General features: G+C 33.6%; 1 protein-coding gene across 9 annotated transcripts; it reads left to right on the forward strand.

Moving 5' to 3' along the window:
* The first annotated feature begins 1,276 nt into the window (after nt 1-1,276).
* On the forward strand, nt 1,277-26,745 carry LOC6542086 (UDP-N-acetylglucosamine--peptide N-acetylglucosaminyltransferase 110 kDa subunit). Of its 9 annotated transcripts, none has more exons than XM_026983548.1 (11): nt 1,277-1,428; nt 1,484-1,493; nt 1,557-1,722; nt 7,544-7,754; nt 15,498-15,681; nt 15,737-15,805; nt 15,943-16,139; nt 21,673-21,868; nt 21,920-23,648; nt 23,706-23,886; nt 26,269-26,745. In XM_026983548.1, exons 3-11 carry the CDS (start codon nt 1,596-1,598, stop codon nt 26,525-26,527), a joined length of 3,153 nt encoding a protein of 1,050 aa, XP_026839349.1. In that variant the 5' UTR covers nt 1,277-1,428; nt 1,484-1,493; nt 1,557-1,595; the 3' UTR covers nt 26,528-26,745. The 9 variants fall into 9 exon arrangements, with proteins under 9 accessions (XP_026839349.1, XP_026839351.1, XP_026839350.1 ...); XM_026983550.1 differs by having other exon boundaries at nt 1,277-1,418; XM_026983551.1 differs by having other exon boundaries at nt 1,278-1,384.

Genomic DNA, 26,745 nt, shown 5'->3' on the forward strand with positions numbered 1-26,745 from the left:
TTTTTTGTGGGCTATCAACTATCAACTGACGCATTGGAGGACAAAATTAAAGCATGTTGTTGTGAGATAAAGGCCGATATGTTTCAAAAAGTATGCCAAAACTGGTCTAAGCGGACCATTTGAGGTTTTTTTCATGTTTCTTTGTGAATAAAATATTTTATTTTTCATAGATCTTAAAACATTACCCTTTGTAAGGACGGTCCACTTGATAGTAGCTTTTTGAGCTTGGTTGCTCAAAAGAGTGGATCTCTTAGCATCGATATCAAGGAAGGGTCGAAAAAGATCGGTTTGTATATAAGCTAAGATCTATAATCGACAATTTGAAGCTGCCGGAATCTGCTTCAGAAAGGATATCGTCCACATACAACTGCAAATAAACTGTTTTAGCTCTTGGATGGCAGAGATCTTGTATTTTTAAACGCAATCCGCATATTCAGCATTAACCCCACACATATTTCATGCTGGGGAGACAAGACAATATGCTTGTGACAATATGCTAATCAAATTAGAGTTGGTTTGACAACATTTGGAAATAAGCTTGTGCTGCTTCTATGTCTCTGGAATCTCCATGCTTCATAAGATCGAGACGTTCATACAAATAGCCAGCCCGTCTGGACTGGCATGGACATGGCCAGATAGACTCGGATAGTGATCCTGATCAAGAATCAGGATCCTTTTCTATCGAATCAAGTATACCTTTTTTTTTTTATTGAGGAGCAAAGCAATAACAAGACATACAAATTTATATGGAAACTTCATTTAACACAAATTAAAAGAAAAAACCTGCAAGTGGGATGGTATAGTAGAAAAGAGATGCAAAAATTGAGCGATGCAGCGCGCAGTAAATAACTTTTTAAAGTGACAGCAGAAAGCTTATTCATGTTGGTCAATTGAAAAATAAAAGATCAGCATAATTTTATAGATAATATTAGAAAAGCGCACAAGAACCATATGGCTGTACAAATCAATCAGCATTCAATCAGCACTGTGTTACTTTTTTAGTTTTTAGGTGAAGACTTAGTGAAACTTGTTCGGTGTTTTGAAACTGCAGCGCATTTGGAGACAATTTTTTCTGTGGCAAGCATTCCCTGTTGTTGTTTTATTTATAATATTATTATTTTTATTTTAAATATATTATATTAAGCAAAAATGCAAGCAGTCAAGTCTGATATATATTATTAAATGCCGTATAATACTGATGTTATAAAAATGTTTGTTTGTCTCCGTAAGAATATGGTATAAGCCTAGAAGTTTTTATTAATGTTCATGATGTTATAAAAATGTTTCATTTGTCGCCGTAAGAATGTGGTATAAGCCTAGAAGTTTCTGTTCATAGTTTTCATTTTATGAAGATGTAATATTTGTAATCCATCAGTTTTCTATTGTAAATTGTTTTAACAGCTGGATGTTTGAAAATAGTAGAATCAGGTTGCATCTATAACAATTCATATTTATATTATACGTATATTATTTTTCTTTAAAGGTCTAACCATGTAAGCTACATCCACTGTCTTTACTTCATGGTAACTTATTGATTTAAACACATGTTATCAAAGTTGGATTTAAATGCATATTGAACAAACTGACAAAGAAATATGCAATCTCAAGGACAAAGTCAGCAACTGCCATCCGCGGCCCATTTATTATTAGACCAAAATCCGAATTCAACGGGAAGTAACCTGGTCGGAAAACAAAATGATATTCAATCTCTCTCCTCAGTTGGTAAGAAACAATCGTACATTACTATACATTCATTGTATGTACATATCTATTTATTGTTTGAAAGAATACATATAGTAAAGTTAATGAATTTGTTGATTTCATGTAAACTATTCACTACTAATACTCATAGTGCAAATGAATAAGTTAGAAATCGTATACAAGGCAAATGAATTAAGGAAAAATCAATATAATACAATTGATTTTGCCTGGCTCGAGGTACATACAGTGGTGGACACTTATTTAGCACACTATGCATGTTCGATTTTCTTTTCTTATTTTTTCAGTTGTTAAAATGATTAGATCAGTAATATTTTATATTGCGGGTAGGTTACTAAGTAGAGAAGAAGTACCGTTATTTTCACATCTAGCTTTTGTCTTTTTTATTTGCCATGAGCACTTTAAGTTGGAAGCAAGTGAATGTTTTCGATCTTAATAAATTGTGCTTTTTTACTTCGGTAAATACAAAAAACTTCGGTCTAAAATGGCTAAAGATCGCTGGTGTACTGAAGCACAGCGAGATCTCATCCAAATCATAAAATCGCCGGGAAAATCAATTTCATCCATTTCAAAGGATTTTGGCTGTTCTCGAAAAATGGTTTATAACGCTTTAAAACATATTGAAAACAATAGTAATGCAAAAAGGCAAAAACAAAGACGCCGATCCCGTAAGCCTACAGCCTGGCAGGAAAGTCTCATTCAGAAAGCGTCCAGAGCTGATACCTTCATAAGTTCAAGGGCGATTAGAAATGAAATTTCATTTACCCAAGGGCTAAATGTGTCTTCCATGAGACGTCTTAATGAAAAAAATCTACGTGGATGTATAGCACAGCAAAAATATATATAGCACAAAAAAAAATATAAAGGCAAGAATTGAATTCACCAAGAAGCACATGAACAAGCCTTTGTTTTTTTGAAGAAATGTGCTTTGGAGCGATGAATCCAAGTTTTGGCAATTTGGATCAGACGGAAAAAATATGTTTGTCGTCCTCCAAACATGCAACACCATCCACGATACATAATGACGGTCAAGCATGGTGGAGGAAATGTAATGGTGTGGGTCCAATACACAAGATAGATACCCGGATGGATCAACAAGTCTATAAAAAATAATCTCTGATGTTATGATCCTTTATGCGGATAATAATTTACCGTTACAGTGGCGTTTTATGCACGATAACGACTAGTGAAAAGTTGCCTTCAGGATAGCAATATTGAGGTTATGAAGTGGCCAGCTCAGTCCCCCGATCTCAATCCTATTGAGAATTTTCAGGTGGATGTTGAGAAGCAGATTGGACTTGTAACACCCAGCAATTTAAATAAACTATAGACCACAATAAAAAATGCTTGGTCTGCCATACCGCAGAAGAGAAGACAGCCTTGGTGGAGAGTTTGCCACATAGACTTCATGAAGTATTTAAAGTATAAGGGATATCCAACATAATATTTTAAGTTACAAAAAAAAAAAAATGTATTACTGTAAAAAAATACACCGTTTTGTCAAGTGTGCTAAATTCGTGTCCAGCCAATTTTATGGGAGACTGGATAAAAACGAATGGCAAAAAAAGAATGCAAAAGCTACAGAGGTGAAAATAACGGTACTTCTTCTCTACTTAGTAACCTACCCGCACAATAAAATATTACTGATCTAATCATTTTGACAACTGAAAAAATAAGAAAAGAAATTCGGCACTGTCGAACGAAGGAACTTTATTAAGAGCGACAAAATAAGGCAAAAAATAAAAAAACACAACTTCATGAAAAATTCCTAAATTTTCAATAGTAATAAATAGTATAGTAATAGTAATAGTAATAAATTCAGTAATAACAAAAGTTTGCGTATTAATTTTACGCCAATACCACTAATTTTATATTTTGTAGTGTATCCCTTACTAGCAATAACAGCTGCGCAACTGGCATGAAGTCAACCAGGTCCTGGCACCGCTTAAGGGATATTTTGACCCATGACTCCTTAATTACAGCCCAAAGGCTTTTGTTGTTAGTTGGCTTAGAAACTACAAATGTGTTTTTAATATCCGAACAATTTTGATCCGAAGATTTTTGAATGGATTAAGGTCTGGGGACTGTGCAGGCCACTCAAAAATAGAAATAGATTTTTTAACCAATTCTTGGCTTTCCTGCTGGTGTGCTTTGGGTCATGTTTTGTTGGAAGACCCATTTTAGCGGCATATCGTTTTCGGCAAAGGGTGGCATTAAAGACACTAGAATAACCAGATGCGTAACGGCCATACATTGGTTCTGCACTATGCAGCCACTTTTTTGGTGACGGCAATAATTGTTCTCTCTCCGCTCGCGTAAAATTGGGAGCATAAAAATCTAAAAATAGAATTAACTAGCTTGTGTGACTTAAAACAGTGATTACAAAGTGTGCATGTGTGCTAGAAGACGATTTTCAGTCCGAAATTCATTTTTATCTAGGAAAGGAATTTAATTTAATTTTTTCAAAATTTTATTTATATTATTTTTTAATATTCGTTAGAAATTTTCGTTATATAAGAGCGCAAAATTAGGAAAATAATAAGTGCACTTCTAAAATTTTCATTATTTAGCAGTACTTAGCACAATTACTTATCGTACTTATATTATTATTCTTCACTAAATCAGAAAATCAACTTATATTGAGTATAAAATTTGTCAGCTTTAAGCTAGCGGATTACGAGGAACTAAAAGAAGAAACAATAAGTTTGGCGCGCTTTCCTACCCACTCAAAACTGCGCGGTTTTTAAAAATATCAAATTATAATATAACAAAATAATACTACTAAACTAAATAATATTTTCATTTCAAATACTGAAAATTGGTCATTTACATGATAATATTTTCTTTTACTTGTATACTGTACTAATAAATATACTAAATATATAGTTAAAAAACTTCGTATGCAACCGGTTTGTTGCAAAATTGAATTCTTGAGGCAGGACCAGCGCACCTAAGAATCACTAACTTCAAATATGTTTTCCACGTCGCAAGCTGAATAATCTAAAGACAAATTTTCTAGTATAAAGTAATTTAAGAAATTAATTAAGTATTATTATGTACATTTATTCATCTTTTACTATTTCTATGCTGTATTCGAATAATTATTTTAAGGCAATGACAAATTAGAGATTTTCCAATCGATCAATTCTTGGCAATCGATCAAAAATAATATAGATTAAAAGACCATAAACTTGAACTTAAAATGAAGGGCATATTTTGTCAAATTTACAATACACACACTAGTGCACAGATACAGTGGTCGACCTTCGCGTAAAAGAGAGCTGCTGGCTCTAGAACGCTTCTCTCTCTGGCTCTTTAACAAAAATTCTAGAGAACCTGGAGCCAGCTTTAGAGCCAGCACAAAAAAAACGTGCGCAAAAAAAACGTATGGCGTTACGCATCTAGTTCTAATGTCTGTGGTAGCATCACCGTCTCCAATATATACACATACACATATTGATCCATGATAAACATGGTTTTTATCCAATTTATTAACCCAACTCCATAGTACGAGAAACAAGCCCATACCATTACACTGGATCCTCCGTGTTTGTTTGTCTGTGTAATTTGGTTCATATTCTTCGATGACGCTAGGGCGCCTTACATACGATCGAGATCCCTTGCCACCATGCTTTCATCTGACCATAAAATGTTCCTCAATTTTTCGCATGGCCAATCTAAATGTTCCTTGGCGAACTTAACGCGCTCATTTAAAAGAGGGACTTTCCTTGGACTACAGGCTTTTAAACCATGTTCCTTGAGACTTGTGCGAACCGTTTGCACTGTTGCGGATATGTTGAGCTCCTTTTTCAGTTCGGAAGCAGCTGTGTCGGGCTTCTCAGTGTTGATTTTCCTTCAGAAATGAGTTTTTTATCATGTTCCGTTTTTCTGAAGTGCACTGTCTTACACGTCATATTTTAATATTTTTTTGAAGGTAGGTTTTCAAAAATGATGGAAATAATAATACAAATATCAATTTTTATAACCATGTGCTTTTTACCAAAACAAACCGAAAAAATAGTGGTTTCTCCTTATTTTGGACCTTCCCACACCCAAAAAAAATTTTTTTATATTCGGATAGGGAAAATACACAGAAAAATTGGTATTTCCTAATAACAGCGCCGCAACCTTAATTTATATCTTCGAGAATAACATACGCTATGGTGGTGCTATTATATTTTTCGCAACTGTACATAAACTTATGTTTATATCCCTGTCTTGTTTCTGGAGCTACATATATTACGTACGAAAAAATGTAACAAAATCAATATGTGCTGGATTTTCATGTCGCAGCTTATTTCGTGCATTTCATTGCGGTTAACCTTTTTTTTTTTATTAATTTTAAAGTTTATATTTTGTATGTCTGGTTAAGGACAACTTTAGTCATTTTTCAAGATAACACTTTTAGGTCGTATATATCTTCCTTCTCCTTATATCAATGTTTTTTTTTCCCATACATGTTCGATTACATTAAAGTATGGGGACTGTGCTGGCGTAATTACGTAATTTAAAAATTACGGTTCAGTGTTTGGGGTCTTTATCCTGGTAATACCGCCGAAATTCTCGTGTGCCCAGTTTTTATTCAGTTTTTTTTTCAGTATTTTTTTTTTCATTAAAATTTGAAAGTACATTATAAGCATTCATGTTCCTTAAATTTCGTTCATTTGAAAGTAATTTGAAAATAAGCATTCACGTTCCTTAAATGACGTCGTCCCCGGATATAATAAATTCATTGGATATGCATGTAATTCTGTCTGTATGAACGGAGTGATCACGCACACACTTTTTAAAAAAAGTTTTTAGATATTTTCATGGTAATATTTTTCTTGCCATTTCTGTCAATATTTTAGCCACGACCATTTTTTACGCATAAACCGCACAAAACTGTCACACCCACAAATTTGTAAATTTAAAATATTTGTATTCCCGTAACTCGTAGAGTATAATTTTTATATTTTAATTTTTTATATGTAAGTATAATTTTTTGGTATAACTGTCGAAAAGTGTGGAACAGTTTTAGGCGTTAGAGTCGGAGTGGCAATTTTTTTCAGTAAATAAATAGAAATTTTTAAGCAATACAAAAAATATCAAAACATTTTCAAAAGTGTGGTCGTGGCAGTTTTGGGGGTTTTGTGGGCGTTAGAGAAATTACCATTAAAAAAATCAAGACTTATGAATAAATGGAAAAGTATTTTTCAAAAGTGTAGGCGTGTCATTCTTGGGCGGTTTGTGGGCTGTAGAGTGGGTGTGGCGGCAACACGGGTCAACTAGCTTGCGCTGCGTCTGTCTCTGGAACCTGCATGCTTAATTTCAACATTCTAGCTTTTGTAGTTCCTGAGATCAAAACGTTTATACGGACAGACATGTCAAAATCGACTCGGCCAGTGAAAAAGGAATTAAGTTCTTACCGCTACTTTATGTATATGTACCTCAATTCCATTACAAATATAATTAGTTATATTCAACACTACCCTTTCGTTAGCAAACTCAAAACCACCCAAACAGTGTACAAAAATTTGAAATAGTAATTCATCGTATGGATCGTGCATTGGTGATCCAAAACCTTTAAAATATTTCGTCGTCTCTTAATAATTTAAATCACTTAAAAGAAGCTTTTTTAAATTTAATAATATTTTTTATAGTAATCAAATTTCAAAAGTTTTCGATACATTGGTAGTCTCTGGCAAATAAACACATGTAGGAATATAAAATAGAAAAAATAATTCTTTGAATATATGTATTTCTATCTAAAGGCTAATTTTACTCTCCACAACATACAGTACAAAAATTATAACTTTTTAAATCCTTTTGTATTATAATATAGGTTTACTTGAGTTGGCTCATAGAGAATACCAAGCTGTTGACTATGAAAGCGCGGAAAAGCATTGTATGCAATTATGGCGCCAAGACAGTACAAATACTGGAGTTTTGTTGTTGCTGTCATCTATTCATTTTCAGTGCAGACGTCTTGATAAGTCAGCACAATTCTCAACATTGGCAATAAAACAAAACCCTGTGCTGGCCGAAGCTTATAGGTAAGTACTTTTCTACCAACCATACAAGTTATTTTATTACCTCATTCGACCTTATTCAAAACACTTAAAACATCAGTCGGTTTTTGTGATAACTGCAAAAAATGTAGGACGCCTTTAAAGTGTATGACGACAAAGCACGGAGTATTGAAAGCCACTTTTAAGAATGCCGGGTACCAAAAAACTAGTAACTATGACACCCATACTGGGACCAGATGGGAATTAATTTTGTTATATGTTCATTTTATTATGCAGTAATGTTATATGTGAATTAATTTATAATTTGTGAAAACATAATCGGAATATAATAGGTTGACAAATATCTCCCTTCCGCTTTTTTTGCTCTTTATTCAATGCTTTATAAAAAGTGTTACAGTGATCGGATTTTGTTCAAATATACGCAGTAGATGGTAGAATTAAGCGTCTGGCCATATGGAGCAGCTCATAGTGGATGATTCCCTTCCAATCCCACCAAACACACAGCAAAACCTTCCTGGCCGTCAATCCCGGCTTGGCCACTGTTTGGGACGATTCACCGGACTTCGACCACGACCGTTTTCGCTTGATATTGTCGTATGTGATCCATTTTTCGTCGCCAGTCACCATCCGCTTCAAGAATGGGTCGAGTTCGTTCCCTTTCAGCAGCATATCGCAGGCGTTGATTCGGTCCAGAAGGTTCTTTTTGCGTCAAATCATGCGGCACCCAAACATCAAGCTTTTTTTTGTATGCAGCCTTCTGCAGATGGTTTAAAATGGTTTGGTGACTAACTCCCATCTCCTGGGCGATGTCACGAGATGCCACATGCCGGTCTAACTCGATGTATTCCATGATTTGATCGGTATTTGTCGTCACAGGTCTTCTGCCGGCTGGCTTATCCATGGTGTCGTTTTCAACGGCTCTGAATCGTCGAAACCATTCCTCCGCGGTTCGAAGTGATAGAGTACCATCCCCCAAAACACCATTAATCTCACGGAACGTTTCTCTAGCGGATTTGCCTTTAACGAAGGAAAACTTTAAAATAGCGCGAATTTCGGCGTTAGTGAACTCCATGTTTACACGTCTATAACTGTTGAACGCAATATCCAAACTAATCATGCATAGCGTCGTATTGTAGGTTATGTCAAGACCTTTCAAATTATGTATAGTATTGCCAAATACGAGCTCTGTAGCGCTTTGTACATAGCCGTGAAATTCAAAAGACAAAAGGGCGGAAGGGAGATATTTGCCACTCTAATATATTTATATCCTTAAGAATTTGATTTTTTCGAGCGAGAGTAAGGTTTTTATATCTTATTTTATTCACTAGTCGGCAAAATTATATTAGTCGCACTGAAGGTTAAACCGGCTTAATTGTTTAAGCAGTTTAAGAGTATAAAGTTATGTAATTAACATTAAAAATGTAAAAACTTCACGAGAGTACCTCAAACTAAGCCAAAACAAAAAAAAAATTTATATATAGTGAAATATTTATGTTTTATGAGTCGAACTAATGTCCCGTCAGTTGACTAAGGACAACGCTAAGAATAAAAAAAACTTGGAGAAATAGTTTTCACGTCTTTATTTTTTTTAACTCAGCTTAGACTAAATTTTAGTGACGAAAACCTTTTTTGTGCTGCCCATTTGATTACATTATTTCGGGAGCGAGACCGCTTGGCATATTGATTGTATATAATAATTGAAGATTTAGAGTGCCGCTTAGGGAGAGCGGCATCGCTAGCTCCGGATGTGGATTGTTTACATTGCGTGCACACTCATCATATTCTTATATATTCGAACAATAATAGATATGTGAAAATATCACTTCCCTTAAAAGGGTTGCCTATGCTTGTGCTGGCATTACATGGTACAATGAAGGCAACTGGTTTTGTGTCGGTTCTATTTGTTGTTGTGGTTTTTGATTATTTTTTTCTTGTTTTCTAAGTTTTAAATAGAAGAACGTTACTGGATGTAGTGTAGACATTTTTGATAGGACAAAAAATAATTTTAATAACAAAAATTACAATTATTACTGTTATGTAAAATGTGGAATTATTTTCTGAAATTAATTTTAAAACGTCATTATGTTCTACCATTTTTATCTTAGTGACATTTATCGGTAAATACAATGGAGTTGAATCAAATTCAAGACTTAAAGAATTTTCGCATTAACGTTAAATAACATTTCCAATCTTAACATTACATTGTTTTATTCTTATAATTTTGCTTCAATTTATTTTTATATCCCCATTTAATTCTTTACAATTTTGTGAGATTGTAGTTTCAGTTAAATTCCATGTTAATACTTACATTTGGTTTAACGTATTGGATAATTTCCCTTGAGAGAGTTGGTATAAAAAAACAATACATATTGGATTCTTACGCTTAATTATATTTTTAATGCATTCATTGTTAACTTCTTTTTAATCTTGATTATAAATCTTATTCTCATCTTCAAAATATCTTTGTTGATCTGAATAGTCCAACTGATATCCATTATGGTCAGGATAGGGAAATATTTTAATGGTGTTAATGGTTTTTTGGTTTATAGGGATATGTAAAATGAGTAATAATTCGTTATCTGTGTGGTTAATCCAAGTTGATGTTTTGATGAAAAGTATATTCTGATTGTTAATGCTTTCTAACTTGTCGTAATTGAGTAATTTTCGATTAAAAAGTCCAAGACGGGAAAGTTGCATGCCCATTCCTATGTATACAATAAATTGGTTAAGTTCATAAACGAGTGAATCAATACTATTGCAGTTATTCTCATAGTTAGTAAGCTTCTGCGCTCCTTCATTCACAAAACTTATGACATCATTTAGTTTATGAAGTTGAATTGAATTTTCTGCAATTAGATTTATTTTTTTGTTATTTGTACCCTATCATTTTCATCAAGAGTGCCAAAAAGAAATTTAAAAGAGAAACCTATTATGTCAAATAGTCCATGTTTCTTCCTGTTTTGCTGATGAATAGTTAAACAATTTATTTCTTTCAGTAGTTTATTGTATAAGTATTTTATTCGGGGCGAGTCTGTGATTTTGTTACCAAAAGAATCAGTGATGACATTGAATTCCGTTAGATTAATTCTTAGACAGTGATGTTCATATACTTCTGGTATTTGAATTGGATTGCTTGAGAAGAGTAAGTAGCTAAGGTCGGAATCTGGGTTGGTTATTTGAATTTGTTGACTGTGGCCCGTGGTTCATGTTCCCAAGGAACATGTTGAAGTTTAACGGTATTGATTTTGTATGGTCTTCATCTATTTTTTCTACATTTTTATTTGGCTTAAATGGGTTTTCTAATTTTCCTCTTTTTATTGTACCTTTTCTGTATCAAGTGTTAATATTGAATTCCTGTCGATCTTCATTTATTTTACATACTTTATTTTCTTTAATTTTTTGAGTGTCTAATATTGAATGCCCAGCGTTTAAGAAAGTTTGAGCAGGTGTTTGTCCAGTCGTGTCATGTTTAATTTTATAGTTGTATGTGTAAAGGATTGTTTCTATCTTGCTTAATTTTACTTCTTTGTCATCAGATGAATTGATTATACGGATTTTTTCATTTATTGTTTTATGTAGTCTTTCGACGTCTGCTACAACGTTTTTTACCGTGTTGAGTTGCAATTCGATTCCTTCTGCTTTAAGCCATCGTTTTAAAGTCAAGCTGGAGAAAGCTCTGTCTCTGTCTGCCTTTAGTAATTTGGGTTTACCTAATTGATTAAAAATGCACATTATTGCGTTCCTGCATTCTATCCAGTCCTTTGTTTTAATATGCTCAAGTTTAGCGAACTTAGAATAAATGTCAATGCAACTGATGTAATGTTTTCCCTCAGATGAATAAATATCTACCATATATATATATTTGTAGTTGGCTTTTTCTTTAAATAATTTTGTCATTTTCTGTATACCTGGATGTAAAAGTCTTTCATGTGATTAAAGTATAATTTCTTTGAACTCGGCTTATGAACTTACATTCTTTAATAGAAAGAGAATTACTTTAGTGTAGGTGGTATTAAAAATTTATCCGTATGCTCTTTGAATTATTTTAAAATCTACATCGCTCTCAGTATAAATGGTAATGTTTCTATGAATAAACTGATCAAGTAACATTTGTTTGGCCTTTTCGAGTGTCATTACATCATTTTAAATTGTGGTAATGCTCTACTTTATTTTTTTGGACTTACCGAAAATTATTTGTTTTTTTAAAAAGTTTATTGGTTTTTCGGATAAATGAATATGGTTGCCATTGTCTTCTTCTGCACTATGTTGAGTAACTTCACTATGATGGTTTTCTTCAATTTTAATTCTCGATAATGCATCGGCAACTGAATTCTCCTTTCCTTTAATTGTATCGATTTTATATTGGTTTTCGTTTAATTTGGCTCTTCATCTTTGTAACTTAGCATTCGGTTCCTTTAAGGTACTAAGGTACTAGCAATGATAAACTGTTGTGAGAGTAAATAATTCCGGAGGGTTTTTGTTGTCATTAAATGTTCTGCTGATAAAGGATATAGGATGACCATTTTGAGAAAGTACTGCTATGTCTGAGTAATTTGGGATAAATTTACGATAATAACCGGTTAATCCAAGGAAAGCTCTGATCTCTTTTACCTTTTTTGGAATTGGGTATGAATCTATGGCATTAATTTTTAGTGGGTTTGTTTTTTTAACCATTATACCTTGGTTACTATGTGACAAAACTAGCTTCCTTTTTTAGGAATTCATATTTATCCAGCTGCAATTTTAAATTTGCTTCTTCTGCGAGCTTTAAAAAAACTAGCTGTAATGAATTTAAATGTTCATTAAGGTATGTGGAATATTATTCATGCTATTATTCAGGATATTATCCATAGACCTTTGGTAGCGGGTTCATTCCTAAGGCCAAATAGCATTCGAATGTATTCATAATGCCCGCTTTCGGTGGAGAATGCTGTTTTAGATATTGATCCTGGGTCCATTTCTATTTGGTGAAATGAAGTTATGTGTTTAATGGTACCTGTAAATGTTAGTTTATCTCCTTCTTTATATTGAAGATTTTTAAATTTATTTAATAAACCTTTGAACTTTAAGGTTTCCTCTTGATTTAGGTGATCTAATCAAATAGTGAAAAATATATTTTTTGTATTGAATCCTGGCCTGAATTTTTAATTGGTTCTGGTTTTTTTTTTAATATAAAAATTCTGGGTTGTTCCCGGTTCTGAAGTAATTAACTGATATGTTTTGTCAAAAAGAGTAACTGTGCTATTTTTGTAATTTTTAAGTGCTTGTGCATTTTTCAACAATTTTCTGCCATTTAGCATATCGTAATTATTAGAAAAACTGTGTAAAATGGTTGATTAATTTCTGGGCAAGATAATCAAGCTCTTCAACGTAATAGGGCCGTTTAATGTTGAAACTTCACATCATGTATTTTGAATAGGAAGACAAAATATATTTTTATTGATCATATTGTATGTTCATGTATGGGTTGGGTCTGAAATAATTTTTGTGTGTGCGCCACATAGGTTTGTTGAAAATATTGTGTATGACTTGGTCGATATAGAGTTTGGGTATTTGTGTGGTTTTGGATTCAGATTAGGATTTGAGTTTTTATTACGGATTTCCGGAATTTCATTCAATTCAAAATTAATATGTTCTTCATAAATTGCCTCACTTTGTGCAATAGTAATAAACGATCTTAAGCGTGGAATTAAAATCATAAATCATGAAATCATCATAAAATCTAGACTGGCAATTTTTATTCAAATGGATACAATTACACCCAACAGGGACAGAACGTAAGAAACTGGGGTTATAACAACATATTTAATAATATTAGATTTGGAAATCATAATAGTTCTAGAAATTTAAAAAAACAAGAGACAACGCTGTAGTCGTGTTCCGCATTTCACTTAGCTAGGGAAAATGCGAAGGAGAAGGTTAGATCGGGTAGTTCTTGTGTTGTGTCCTGTGTCAGAAGCGGTCTGAGAAGAACAGGTTATAAAAGCGGATCGATTATTTGGGCTTAAATCAACAGGATTCAAAAAGTCATAATGTGTGAGGGAAAACGTACTGCTCAATTGGTATTGTTTAAATGTTAAATTAAGAAGCAAAAATGTTTTCTTTAAACATTATAAACATTAAAAGGGATGATGTTAACAATTGTGAAATGCTTTAGATAACACACTTTAAACTAAAAATCTAAAAGGCATACTTAAAAACGCATGAGGTTTATGTTAAACTATTTAAGCCAAAACAAAAGAGAGCTTCATTTCCCGACTATCAGATACCCTTTACCCAGATAGTGGGAGTGCGAGGGAGCAATTTTAAAATTCTTTTGGCAAATCGAAAGAAATTGGGAAGACTAATAATAAAATAAAAAAATAAAAACATTTTTTAGGTGTAGGCGTGGCAATGCTAGGCGATTTGTGGGCGTTACAGTGGGGGGCGTGTCCGATAAAAGTTTATAACACCAATAAAAATATATAAAAAAATATAACATTTTTAAAGAGAAAGTGGTACATTGTGATTAAAATACTTTGTACATATTGATAGAAACTTGAATCACAAAATCCAAAAACGTTTTTCAAAATTTTAGGCGTGGTGGTTCCGGGCATTTGCGTGGGCGTGGCAACGTACTTATAATTCCCCAGATCGCGACGTTCATATAGATCAAGACGGCTAGTGATACTTATCATAAATTTATACTTCATAAGGTCGGAAAAGCTTCCTTCAACTTGTTACATACTTCTCAACGAACTTTTACTTTACGAGAAACGGGTAGAACGACTAAGTTAAATTTGAAAAACATTAAAAATCACAAGTTCAAAGCATGACACGGGCTTGTTTTTTCTTTTTGAAGTTCATGGTGCTAGTATTAATAAGATTATAATTCTTAACTATAGTCGAAAACATAACAAAACAATCAGTTTAGATAGACAATCAAAAAAAATAAGATAGAGTGCTATAGTCGAGTTCCCCGACTATCAGATATCCGTTACCCAGCTAGTGGAAGTACAAACGTGAAATTTCAAAATTTTCTGATATATCGGTAAAAAGGTGGGAAAAAAATAATAACATACAAAAAATAAAAAAAAAATTTAAAAGTGTTGGCTTAAGAGTTTTTTGCGATTTATGGGTGTTCAAGTGGGCGTGGCAACATTTGGAAACAAACTTGCTCTGCGTCTATGTCTGTGGAAGCTGCATACTTATTCTCAACATTTTAGCTTTTGTAGTTCCTGAAATCGAGGCGTTCTAATGGACAGACGGACGGACATGGCCAGATCAACTCGGCTATTGTTCCTGATCAAGAATATATATACTCTATTTCAACGAGTCTAGTATACCCTTTTACTCTGCGAGTAACGGGTATAAAAAGGGGCTAAAACCAGTGTTTAACTTAGTTACTTAATTTTATGTTTTGTTACGTGTTAATTTTTCGTTGAATTCTGTAGTTAGACATATGTACATATCCGTAAATATGTTAAAAATCAAAACTTACGTGTACATTTTTTTTTTTTAATTTTTCTTAACTATTTAATATTTTCTTAAATAATCTGAGTAAAGTGACCCCTTAATTTCATACCGGTCTTGTAATGTTTTTATTTCTGTATCACTGATTATGCCAGCCAACATTTATATGCCTACTCTCTGCTTCATAAATAGTACGTAAAATCTGCCGATCAGTGAAAAATAGTGCAGCTTTCAGATACGCCACATTGGTTGCAGATAACAGTCTAAATATCAGATAAATTTCTATTTAGCACATTAAAAATCTTTTTTTTTTAGTAATTTAGGAAATGTTTTTAAAGAGCGCGGACAGTTACAGGAAGCTTTAGATAACTACCGTAGAGCTGTACGTCTAAAACCAGATTTTATTGATGGATACATAAATTTGGCTGCTGCATTGGTTGCTGCTCGTGACATGGAGTCTGCTGTACAAGCATATATTACAGCATTACAATATAATCCTGTAAGTTTCCTTTAAATATCTATATAAATATAAGCTTTAATATGCAAATTTGTAGGATCTGTATTGTGTGCGCAGCGATTTGGGAAATCTTCTTAAGGCCCTCGGTCGTTTGGAAGAAGCTAAAGTATGTAAAATACATTAAATTAGTGAACTAGAAAACTACGGGTATTGTTTTAACATTTTGCATGTTCGAAAAACAAGCTCAGAAAATTGGAAAAATCTTAAACAAATTTAACCTTTTTTCTTATATTATATTTTTAGGCCTGTTACCTAAAGGCAATTGAAACATGTCCTGGCTTTGCAGTTGCATGGAGTAACCTAGGATGTGTGTTTAACGCTCAGGGAGAAATTTGGTTGGCTATACATCACTTTGAAAAAGCTGTGACTCTTGATCCCAATTTTTTGGATGCATATATAAATTTGGGAAATGTTCTAAAGGAGGCGCGAATATTTGATAGGTAAGACCATTCCTTACATTTATGTTTTCCCCACTATCGCTTTTAGCGATTTTTTCTTTTGAATTGCTTTAATGATGGTTTGTGACTCTTTCGGTTTTCGCGCGAATGGAAAACGCCTTGACTTTTCATTTTCGATCGTTTTTTTTTTTTTTTTTGTTTTATTTTAAGCTTCACACTGTGTCGGGAGCTCAAACTTTTTGAATTTAAACACTTTGTCCTCTTCCCATCTCAGCCCAATGTAAATTCACTTTCAGCATAGCATTTATTGAAAAGTGTAACCAAAGCATAATAATGTTTAAGAATGGTTATTTAAGTTTCAGATATGTGTCGCAGAATCTCAGATTTTATTAGCTTTTTAATGTAATGTAAAACTGATTTTACAAATGCATTATTCTTATAACAATGACATTTATCGGTGACAGCAACGCGAGCGCGAGTGGACTTCGATCAGAAGATTTCGATTGGTGAAAACTGTGTCCTGATGGATTGGTGTCCAGGCTGAATTTATTGTTTAACTAATTTGGATTGGTCAACGTTTTTTGTGCTTTTAACAAGTGTGCCACCGATCGAAAGCATGAGATGTCTAAGGAGTTAAAATGTTCACGTCGTATTGACTTGAATAATTTCTATAGTGGGTTCTGGACTTATGTTATTGACAAATACATAATAGAACAATGGGAATCTCGGCTGTTGACTGAGTTCGGTGTCTAGGGTATCTGCCAATTCGTCACATACATATTATTATTATTCCCGGTACTCGTAGACTAAAAGGTTATACTAGATTCGTTGAAAAGAATTTAACAGGTAGAAGAAATCGTTTTCGACTGTATAAAGTATACATATATGTACATACTTGATCAAATTTACTACACGAGTCGATACGACCAAAGCAATATTTTATATGCTTTTAGTGAAATTAAAGTCTGTGGAAGCTGCGGCTAGGACAACAACCAGTGTGTACCCCGTGGCATGCAAAGCCAGTTGACGTTCTTCACTTGACGTTCTGCAATCAGGCTGCCTATGACCGTAGGGATTAGCACTACTACACCACCACGGTATAGATAAGTCATGTGGTCATATTTGCTGTATTAGGATAAATTTTTAAAGGTTCAATGGCAAAACCACACAATGTGCGATTCCCCACTTACGTTTTATATAAGAAAATACTAAAATTAATTATAAAAATAGATATTTTAGTCATTTTAATTATTTTAGGAGTTTTTTGTTTATAACAAATTTAATAAAAGTTATTCGGAATTTTATAGTAAAAATAAGAACATAAATTATATTTCATTGATGGCCATACGCCAAATTAAGACTCCGGTTACTTGGTTCCTACTACCTTACAGACATGGTATGTGTCTTGATGGTCGCCCTACAGTATCCAGTATTCTTTATGGAATCTGCGGTGTGTCTCTTCCTTTTTGGATGATCCAACCGCTCGCACCAATCTAATATTGATGGAACCCAAAAAAAATTGTCTATTGCAAAGATCGAATTCCGAGTCTGGTCAAAAAAAAATTACCTAAAGCAAGGACTTAGAAATATATCTCAATATTTTTGATATTTATGAGCACCGACAAGAGACAAACTGACTCTTGGATAGTATAGCTTTTAAATGCGTCTGTGTATACTATCAATTAGTGTGTTTTGTCACATGATTGAATTGATCTCCACGATCTTCGTCATTGTTAAACCTTTTTTAATCGACAATGAAGTCGGGAACATACAACGAAGTCGTTGCTGAAGGCATTGACTAACACTTTTTGGACACAGTTTCTCCAACGATTAACCACCTCGGCTTGGAAAGCACCTTTCATAAAAAAAAAAATAAGAGAGAACGCTATAGTCCAGTTAACCGACTATCAAGTACCCGTTTCCAAAGACACTAGAATAATGAGATGCGTAACGCCATACGATTTTTTTGCACACGATTTTTTCGTGCTGGCTCTAGAGCTGGCTCCAGGATCTCTCGAACTTTTGTTCAAGAGCCAGAGAGAGAGCGCTCTAGAGCCAGCAACTCTCTTGTAATCTCTTGTAACTCGCTCTAATTTTGCATTGCCTTAACATGATAATTATTTAAATAAATCATAATATGAAAAAAAATATAAATGTACATAATAATACCTAATTAATTTCAAAGATTACTTTATACTAGAAAATATGTCGTTAGAGAATGCAGCTCGCGAGGTGGAAAATATATTTGAAGTTAGTGATTCTTAGGTGCGCTGGTCCTGCCTCAAGAATTCAATTTTGCAATAGACAATTAGCATATAAAGTTTTTTAACTATTTAAATTACTAGTATACAAGTAAAAAAATATTCATACTTATGTAAAAGATCAATTTTCAGTATTTTGCAAATGCAAATATTATTTTGTTGAATGTTTTTGTTATAATATATTCTAATTTGATATTTTTGAAAACCTCGCATTTTTGGGTGGGTAAAAAGGCGTGCCAAATTTATTTTTCTGCTTTTAGTTCCTCTAAATCCGTTTGCTTAAAGCTGACAAATATATAGAGCTTATCATTTGCTATTTTTTTTTTCAAAATTTTAATAATACATCCGTATTTATATTCATTAAAAGTTTATATGAAAAGTTCAGTTGTAAACGGTAACTAATTCGAGCGGCGATTTGATTTTATTAAAAGAACTTCTTAAAAAAAGAATTATCACGGGAACAAGTTTTAAATAATATTTTATTAGATCATATTACAACGAAATTGACCAAAACAATAATCAAATTTGTTTCTTGAATCAAAATTGATTTCGGACCGAAAATCGACTTCTAGCACAACTACGCACACATGCACACTTTTTTGCTTACTGTTTTCACTCACACAAGCAAGTAGATTCTATTTTTAGATTATTATACTCTCAATTTTATGCAAGCGGGGAGAGAGGAATTATTGCCGCCACCAACAAAATATTGGGCGTATCAACTCTCTAGCTGTTATAGTTCCGGAGATCTCGACATTGATCGACTTGATCCTGATCAAGAATATATGTATATATTTAACTATATTCTACCTTACATACGTTTTAACAAATCTAGTATACTTTTTTACTCTACGTGTAAAGGGTATAATAGGAAATATCCAATTTTGTGTTAAATAAGTAAGTAATGATCGCTTCAACAGTTGCCTTTTTTTTATGTAACATATATATGTATTAAAACGTTAATCAACCAACTTAATGGGAAAATATAACGTGAATCATAACAGTAATGTGCACAGTAATCTTATTGGTCGATATGACACGACAAAGTTCTACGGTTTTCCTTGTTTTGGTATTATCGTTTTCACAGCAAACTTCCATTGAAAGAGGAAGTAGTGGATACGCAGCATTGAGTTTATTAGGAGAACAAGAAACAGGATTCCCTTCTTAGGCAAAGCCTTGGCAATTCTACTGTCAATGCCGTCGATGCCCGCGCTTTTCTCTGATGTATTCATTTTCCTATGATTTCCTATAAATATGATGGCAAACTTCTTCTGGGCTTACCCGCAAGGTCAAATGACTGAAAACGTTTTCTAGCTCGTCTAGATTTCTGGGTCGGACCATGTATTGTCGGCTTTGTGTATGAAATTTTAAGCAGCTTGGAAACGTAGTTGCTTGATGGGTATTATACTCATGTAGCTTATAGTACGACCTAGAGCAAAGCTGTGTTTTTGCTAACCAACATGAAGTCAATATTATGATTTAGCACAAAAAGCTCCAGTTTAATGGGTTATGTTAGCAAGTCGGTCGGCGTTCCACATACCGATTTTGAGGACGATTTGACTCATCGCTACCACAATAAACTTCGGTTTTTAACCAAATCGTCCTATGCACGCGGTCTAACATAAAGGGAAGCATAAAACATAACTGAAAAGCTTTATTGAAAAGCAAGATATTGTTTAAAAACAAGAATGCAATAGTCGAGTACCCCGAATAGCAGATACCAGTTACTGACCTAGTGCAAGTGGGAACGAGTCAACATTTTCTGAAATATCGGAAGAAATCGAAAAGATCGGAAGATCTTGTGGGCTGTGGCAGTTACAGTTTTGGGACGCTTGTGAAAGTTATAGTGGACAGTCAAAATGTTTTTTTGGCATATCGATAGAAATTGCTAAAAATCTGCATGCTTAATCTCAACTTTGTAGCTTTAATAGTTCCCGACAGTCAAAATGTCATATCGATATTGGCATATCGATAGAAATTGCTAAAAATCTGCATGCTTAATCTCAACTTTGTAGCTTTAATAGTTCCTGAGATCTCAACGTCCATACGGACGGACATTGGTAGATTGACTGGACAATTTGATCTAATAGGATATAATACAAAAAATAAAAGAATTGTCCCGAAAACATATTGATTTTCTCTCGAAATCGTAGGGTAGTGTACCCTACCATTTGCTGAAAAGTGTATTAATTCTTGATTAAAATAACTAGCCGAGTTGATTTGTCCAAGTCCGTCTGTCCTTCCAATTGATCCCGTAATGTCGTTAACTATAGGAACGCAAGATTGTTTCAGAAGATTGCCATTTCCACGAAAACTGAAAAACATGTTTTTAATATATTTTTTCATTTTATTATTGGACTTGTCAACTACTGTCAATATGCCAAAACAAAACTTGGACACGCCAACTCTAACGCTTACAAAGAGATGTTAATATTTTACTATTTTTCTTGGAATAGGGAAATGCCAACAAACAGTTTTCTTCTAGCTGAGTGACGGGTACCTACTATAACGTTCTCACGTTTTTAATATATTATTTCAGGATTAGGAATTGTACTTATATAAAAATCGGATAACTATATAAAATGCATGCATATCTGGCCTTGAAAACAGGTCGAATATCGAAGAAAATTGTTTGTATAAATTATTATACCTACTATAATTGCAAGGGTATAATTGCATAATTCACACACACAATATAAAAAAATATTTGAAAACTATTTCATTTTACATCTTTGTTTTCGAAAAATGATAATCATTGAACCTATTTAGTTGTCTAACAGTGTGAAAACATTTGCGTTTATTTACGTCACTGAAATATATGTATTTCTTCGTATACGTGGTTATGTATGATGTATGTACAGATGTATATATTTTTCAGAACAATATTAAGCGAAACTAATATTGGACGTACGTTTTTATGTATGATTAATAATATTTTCTTTGTCGGCAAATAATCATTATAAATGTTTTGTATTGTAAAAAAAATAATACATTATTAATCGCAATAAGCTTGTTAATTAAATGAATTATCAATCCGTGATGGTTTATACAATAATAAAAATAAGATGTTCGGATGAAAAATATACAAATGTGTTGAAATGCCCGAGCAACGTTAGAACTACTTTCTCAATTCTTTTCAAGTTAAAGGTTTTATGGAATCGGTACGTTTAATTTATTTGAGCGAATTACTAATTTTAATAGAATACAATACTACAAGACTGCAATAAATATTACAACATATTAATGCAACATATTTAAGACTTCATATTTGATACTAATGCGTTACATATTTTAAAATATTAAATCATTTCTAGAGCTGTGGCCGCCTATTTACGTGCATTAAATTTATCTCCGAATAATGCTGTAGTTCATGGGAATTTGGCATGCGTTTACTATGAACAAGGTCTAATTGATTTGGCGATCGATACATATAGGAGGGCAATAGAACTACAACCAAATTTCCCAGATGCCTATTGCAACCTTGCAAACGCTCTTAAAGAAAAGGGGCAGGTAGGTTATTATTTATGTTTTTGGTTTGCACTAACCTAATAATCTTTATAGGTTAAAGAAGCTGAGGACTGCTATAACACAGCACTAAGGCTATGTTCAAATCATGCAGATTCCCTTAATAATTTAGCTAACATAAAGAGGGAGCAAGGGTATATTGAAGAAGCTACGCGACTTTATTTAAAAGCTTTAGAAGTTTTCCCAGATTTTGCTGCTGCTCATTCAAACTTGGCATCTGTTTTGCAACAGCAAGGCAAATTAAAAGAAGCATTAATGCATTATAAGGAAGCTATTAGAATCCAGCCCACTTTTGCGGATGCATATTCCAACATGGGAAATACTCTTAAAGAATTACAAGACGTTAACGGGGCATTGCAATGCTACACGAGAGCTATTCAAATTAACCCAGCATTTGCTGATGCGCATAGTAATTTGGCAAGCATACACAAAGATTCCGGAAATATTCCTGAAGCAATTCAGTCTTACCGAACAGCTCTAAAGCTAAAACCTGATTTTCCTGATGCATACTGCAATTTGGCTCATTGCTTGCAAATTGTTTGTGATTGGACTGACTATGATATTCGAATGAAAAAACTGGTTAGTATTGTCACTGAGCAGCTTGAAAAAAACCGTTTACCATCCGTTCATCCACACCACTCGATGCTTTATCCATTGACACATGATTGTCGGAAAGCAATTGCAGCGCGACACGCTAACTTATGTTTAGAAAAAGTTCACGTGCTTCATAAAAAACCATATAATTTCTTAAAGAAGTTACCTACAAAGGGAAGGCTTCGAATAGGTTATCTTAGCTCGGACTTTGGAAATCATCCTACCTCGCATTTAATGCAATCTGTTCCAGGTCTTCATGATCGTTCAAAAGTGGAAATCTTTTGTTATGCCTTAAGTCCAGATGATGGTACAACATTTCGACAAAAAATCAGCCGAGAGTCAGAAAACTTTGTGGATCTTTCTCAGATTCCTTGTAATGGTAAAGCAGCGGACAAGATATTTAATGACGGTATAAATATTTTGGTTAATATGAATGGTTACACAAAGGGCGCAAGAAATGAAATATTTGCTCTTCGTCCTGCTCCTATTCAAGTTATGTGGTTAGGCTATCCAGGTACTAGTGGGGCTAGTTTTATGGATTACATTATTACGGATTCTGTAACTAGTCCAATAGAATTGGCTTACCAATATAGTGAAAAATTATCTTATATGCCGCACACATATTTTATAGGTGATCATAAGCAAATGTTTCCACATTTAAAGGAACGTATAATTGTCTGTGACAAACAACAATCTTCCGTTGTTGATAATGTAACGGTTATAAATGCAACAGATTTATCTCCACTTGTTGAAAACACAGATGTAAAGGAGATAAAAGAAGTTGTTAACGCACAAAAACCAGTCGAGATAACTCATAAAGTTGCAGAGTTACCAAACACAACACAAATAGTATCCATGATAGCAGCTGGTCAAGTGCAAACATCTTTAAATGGCGTTGTGGTTCAAAACGGATTGGCCACTACCCAAACTAACAACAAGGCCGCTACTGGTGAAGAGGTACCACAAAATATTGTAATAACCACTCGTCGTCAATATATGTTACCCGATGACGCTGTTGTGTATTGCAATTTTAATCAGCTATACAAAATCGATCCACAAACCCTCGAGTCATGGGTAGAAATTTTAAAAAATGTGCCTAAGTCTGTTTTGTGGTTATTACGATTTCCGGCAGTTGGTGAACAAAATATTAAAAAAACCGTCAGTGACTTTGGTAAATATGAGTTTTTTATTTATGATTTAAAAATGTAACGGAACATTTTCTTTTTAGGAATATCTCCTGATAGAGTAATATTTTCCAATGTAGCTGCAAAAGAAGAGCACGTACGCCGGGGCCAATTAGCTGATATATGTCTTGATACCCCATTATGTAATGGACACACCACGTCCATGGACGTTTTATGGACGGGTACTCCTGTCGTAACGTTGCCAGGAGAGACGTTAGCCTCTAGGTATGTTTATGTTACACTCTTCAACAAATTTTCGATCACCCCGCGGGCTATATAACTTTAGTCATTTGTGTCTTCTGCATAAGAAAATGTAGTTTTTTTTACGATGGTCGTTTAATAACTTTTTAAATGTCCGTCTGAACATATGAACCCCGAACGCCAAAAGTTTTGATGTGTTTAAATTTTTCTGCTTATTAATTGTTCTCGCTTTTTATACCCGTTATTCGTAGAGTAAAAGGGTATACTAAGTTCGTTGAATAATATGTAACACGTAGAAGGAAGCGTTTCCGACTACATAAATTATATTTATTCTTGGTCAAGATCGATAGCCAATTCGAACTGGCCATGCCCGTCTTTCCGTCCTTGCGTCCATATGAACGCCGCGATCTCAAGAACTATAAAAGCTAGAAGATTTAAATTGAGCTTGAAGCTTGCAGAGCCATAGATCCAGCGCAAGTTTGTTTACAAATGTTGCCACGCCCACTCTAACGCCCACAAGCAGTCCAAAGCTGCCAAACTTTTGAAAAAGGTTTTGATATATAATTTTTCTATTAATTTTGTAAATTTCTATCAATTTGCTAAAAAATTTTTGTCATGCCCATTCCCAACGCCCACACACCACCCAAACTGCCACACCCCAACATCATACCCCAACTTACGCTGCATGCCTGAACTCAACTTTCTAGCTTTTATAGTTCCTGAGATCTAGGCGTTCATACGGACGGACAGCGGACATGGCCAGTTCGACTCGGCTATTGATCCTGAACAAAAACTACCTTTGACCTGTTACATACTTTTCAACGAATCTAGTATAGGCTTTTACTCTACGATTAATGGGTATACAAATATTTATTTCTTAACCCGACCATTTTCTATCAAAGAGTGACGAATAAGTAAATTTATTATAGTGTATTAACACTACACAAACGTTTAAATACCCCATTCGAAATTAATTTTTTAAAAAGTAGTTAACTATTAGTAGGTAGTAGTTCTGAATTGGCTGAAGTGTATTACGTACGTACATATTTTTACACATAGGATATGGTGTTTTTCTCTCTCTTTTGCGTACAATGTGCTTTATTTGTTTATTTATAAACAATTTGGAAGTAAAACTGCCAACAAATGTTTACACAAGTTGCACAATATTAAAACGAACGAGATATTTAAAAAAAAATTTCTTAAAGATAACATATACATAGATCATTTTTTAAATAAATAAATATTTTTTTTAAGTACCTACTAAATTAACCGCAAACCCCAAATCCACAAAATCCGAATCGAAATAAGTTGACAGATTGGATGTAAAGATTTTGGATGTAAAATGTTGATGTTCACCAGAAATGCAGTAGGCGTTATGTGTACATCCAATTACCTCAATGCTTTTTATAATAACATAATGTTAAATTTGTTTACTCATAATTTAAACTACAAATGGAGAAGATCGATTTGTGTTATTGTATGTACACTTACTCGCATAAGTCTGCGTACACCCCCAAATCACAAATGATTTGGTCAGGTCTGCATATAATTAGACAATTTGGTTTTTAACTTAATTTTAATTTACTGCCTTTGCTAACGTATTTTATATACTAGTTTTTAACAACATTTGTATTTTACTCTTAATTTTATACTTAAGTCTACTGTTAAGCTAATAAGCTTTTTTATTAGCTATTTTCGAGCAATGAAAAGATGGGATTTTTGTGCAGCGATTTCTAACGATTATGTTTATTGGTTTCAGCGAAGTTTGACAACGATGCGCGAGTTAACTCCCCGTAGGTTCGAGAATGGAGTATAAAACAATAAGTTGGTTGTGATTTCACAATATTAAGACGACCGCTGTAGTTGAGGTTCAAATTCTGAATGATTTTTATATTTCTCTTCTCATACTTGACAACTTGGTTCGATATATAGTGCTTATTCCAATATGCTGATCGACCGAAAAGTGGAAGTGGAGCGGATGCGATTCTGTGTCGTCAAGAGGTTCTGGGTGGCCCCGATGTTTGTATCGATCGTTTGTATCAGCATTTCAAGTGCTAATCGATACAAAGACTCAGCGTTTAAAGTGGTCGCCGATGGTGCGTTTCGGATGTTAGTTGATACTATGTCTCAGCGACATTTGCATTACTGACCAAACCATTTGTATTTAAAGTTTCATTTTAAAATTTTTCGTGGGTGTACGCAGACTTATGCGAGGGAGTGTATGCGTTATGGATGTTACTAACAAATTGACTGGGCAAAAAGTCAGTTAGCCGGTTGTTTCCGAAAAGCATCAAAATTTAAATGATGATTTTCTGTGCACCAATTTTATTAATTTTTCTCTATCTATTTAAAATTTTTGTTTGCTTATAAACAAATATTAATTTTATGATTTCATTTTTGTTTCAGAGTGGCTGCCTCTCAGCTTGCTACCCTTGGATGCCCAGAGTTAATAGCGCGTACAAGAGATGAATATCAAAATATTGCTATACGACTGGGAACAAAAAAAGAATATTTGAAAGCCCTACGAGCAAAAGTATGGAAAGCCCGCGTAGAGAGTCCCCTATTTGATTGCTCACAGTATGCCAAAGGATTAGAACAATTATTTCTACGAATGTGGGAAAAATACGAAAACGGAGAACTTCCGGACCACATTTCAGCAGTATAAAAAACTTGTGTAATGTCAATAGCTATTTTGACATGGAAATCAAAAGATATTCATATAATTTTAATATCGAAAACAACATTTTATTAAGCTCGTATGTTACCCATATGGCTATACTTCTATGTAAAAAGAGAAAAACTGCATACCCTATTTCGATTAAATATTATTAATAAGATGTTACTTTTTATGAATAAAGTTATACGACATATAATAATAAGGAA

The sequence above is a fragment of the Drosophila erecta genome, unplaced genomic scaffold (assembly GCF_003286155.1).
Source record: "Drosophila erecta strain 14021-0224.00,06,07 unplaced genomic scaffold, DereRS2 tig00000307-arrow-arrow-pilon, whole genome shotgun sequence".
Lineage (NCBI taxonomy): Eukaryota > Metazoa > Arthropoda > Insecta > Diptera > Drosophilidae > Drosophila > Drosophila erecta.

Coding starts and splice junctions, on each gene's coding strand:
- LOC6542086 (XM_026983548.1), top strand. CDS start 1,596: ATGCAATCTCAAGGACAAAGTCAGCAACTGCCATCCGCGGCCCATTTA. Junction 15,682..15,736: donor CAGCATTACAATATAATCCT/GTAAGTTTCCTT, acceptor GCAAATTTGTAG/GATCTGTATTGTGTGCGCAG. Junction 23,649..23,705: donor AAAAACCGTCAGTGACTTTG/GTAAATATGAGT, acceptor TTTTCTTTTTAG/GAATATCTCCTGATAGAGTA.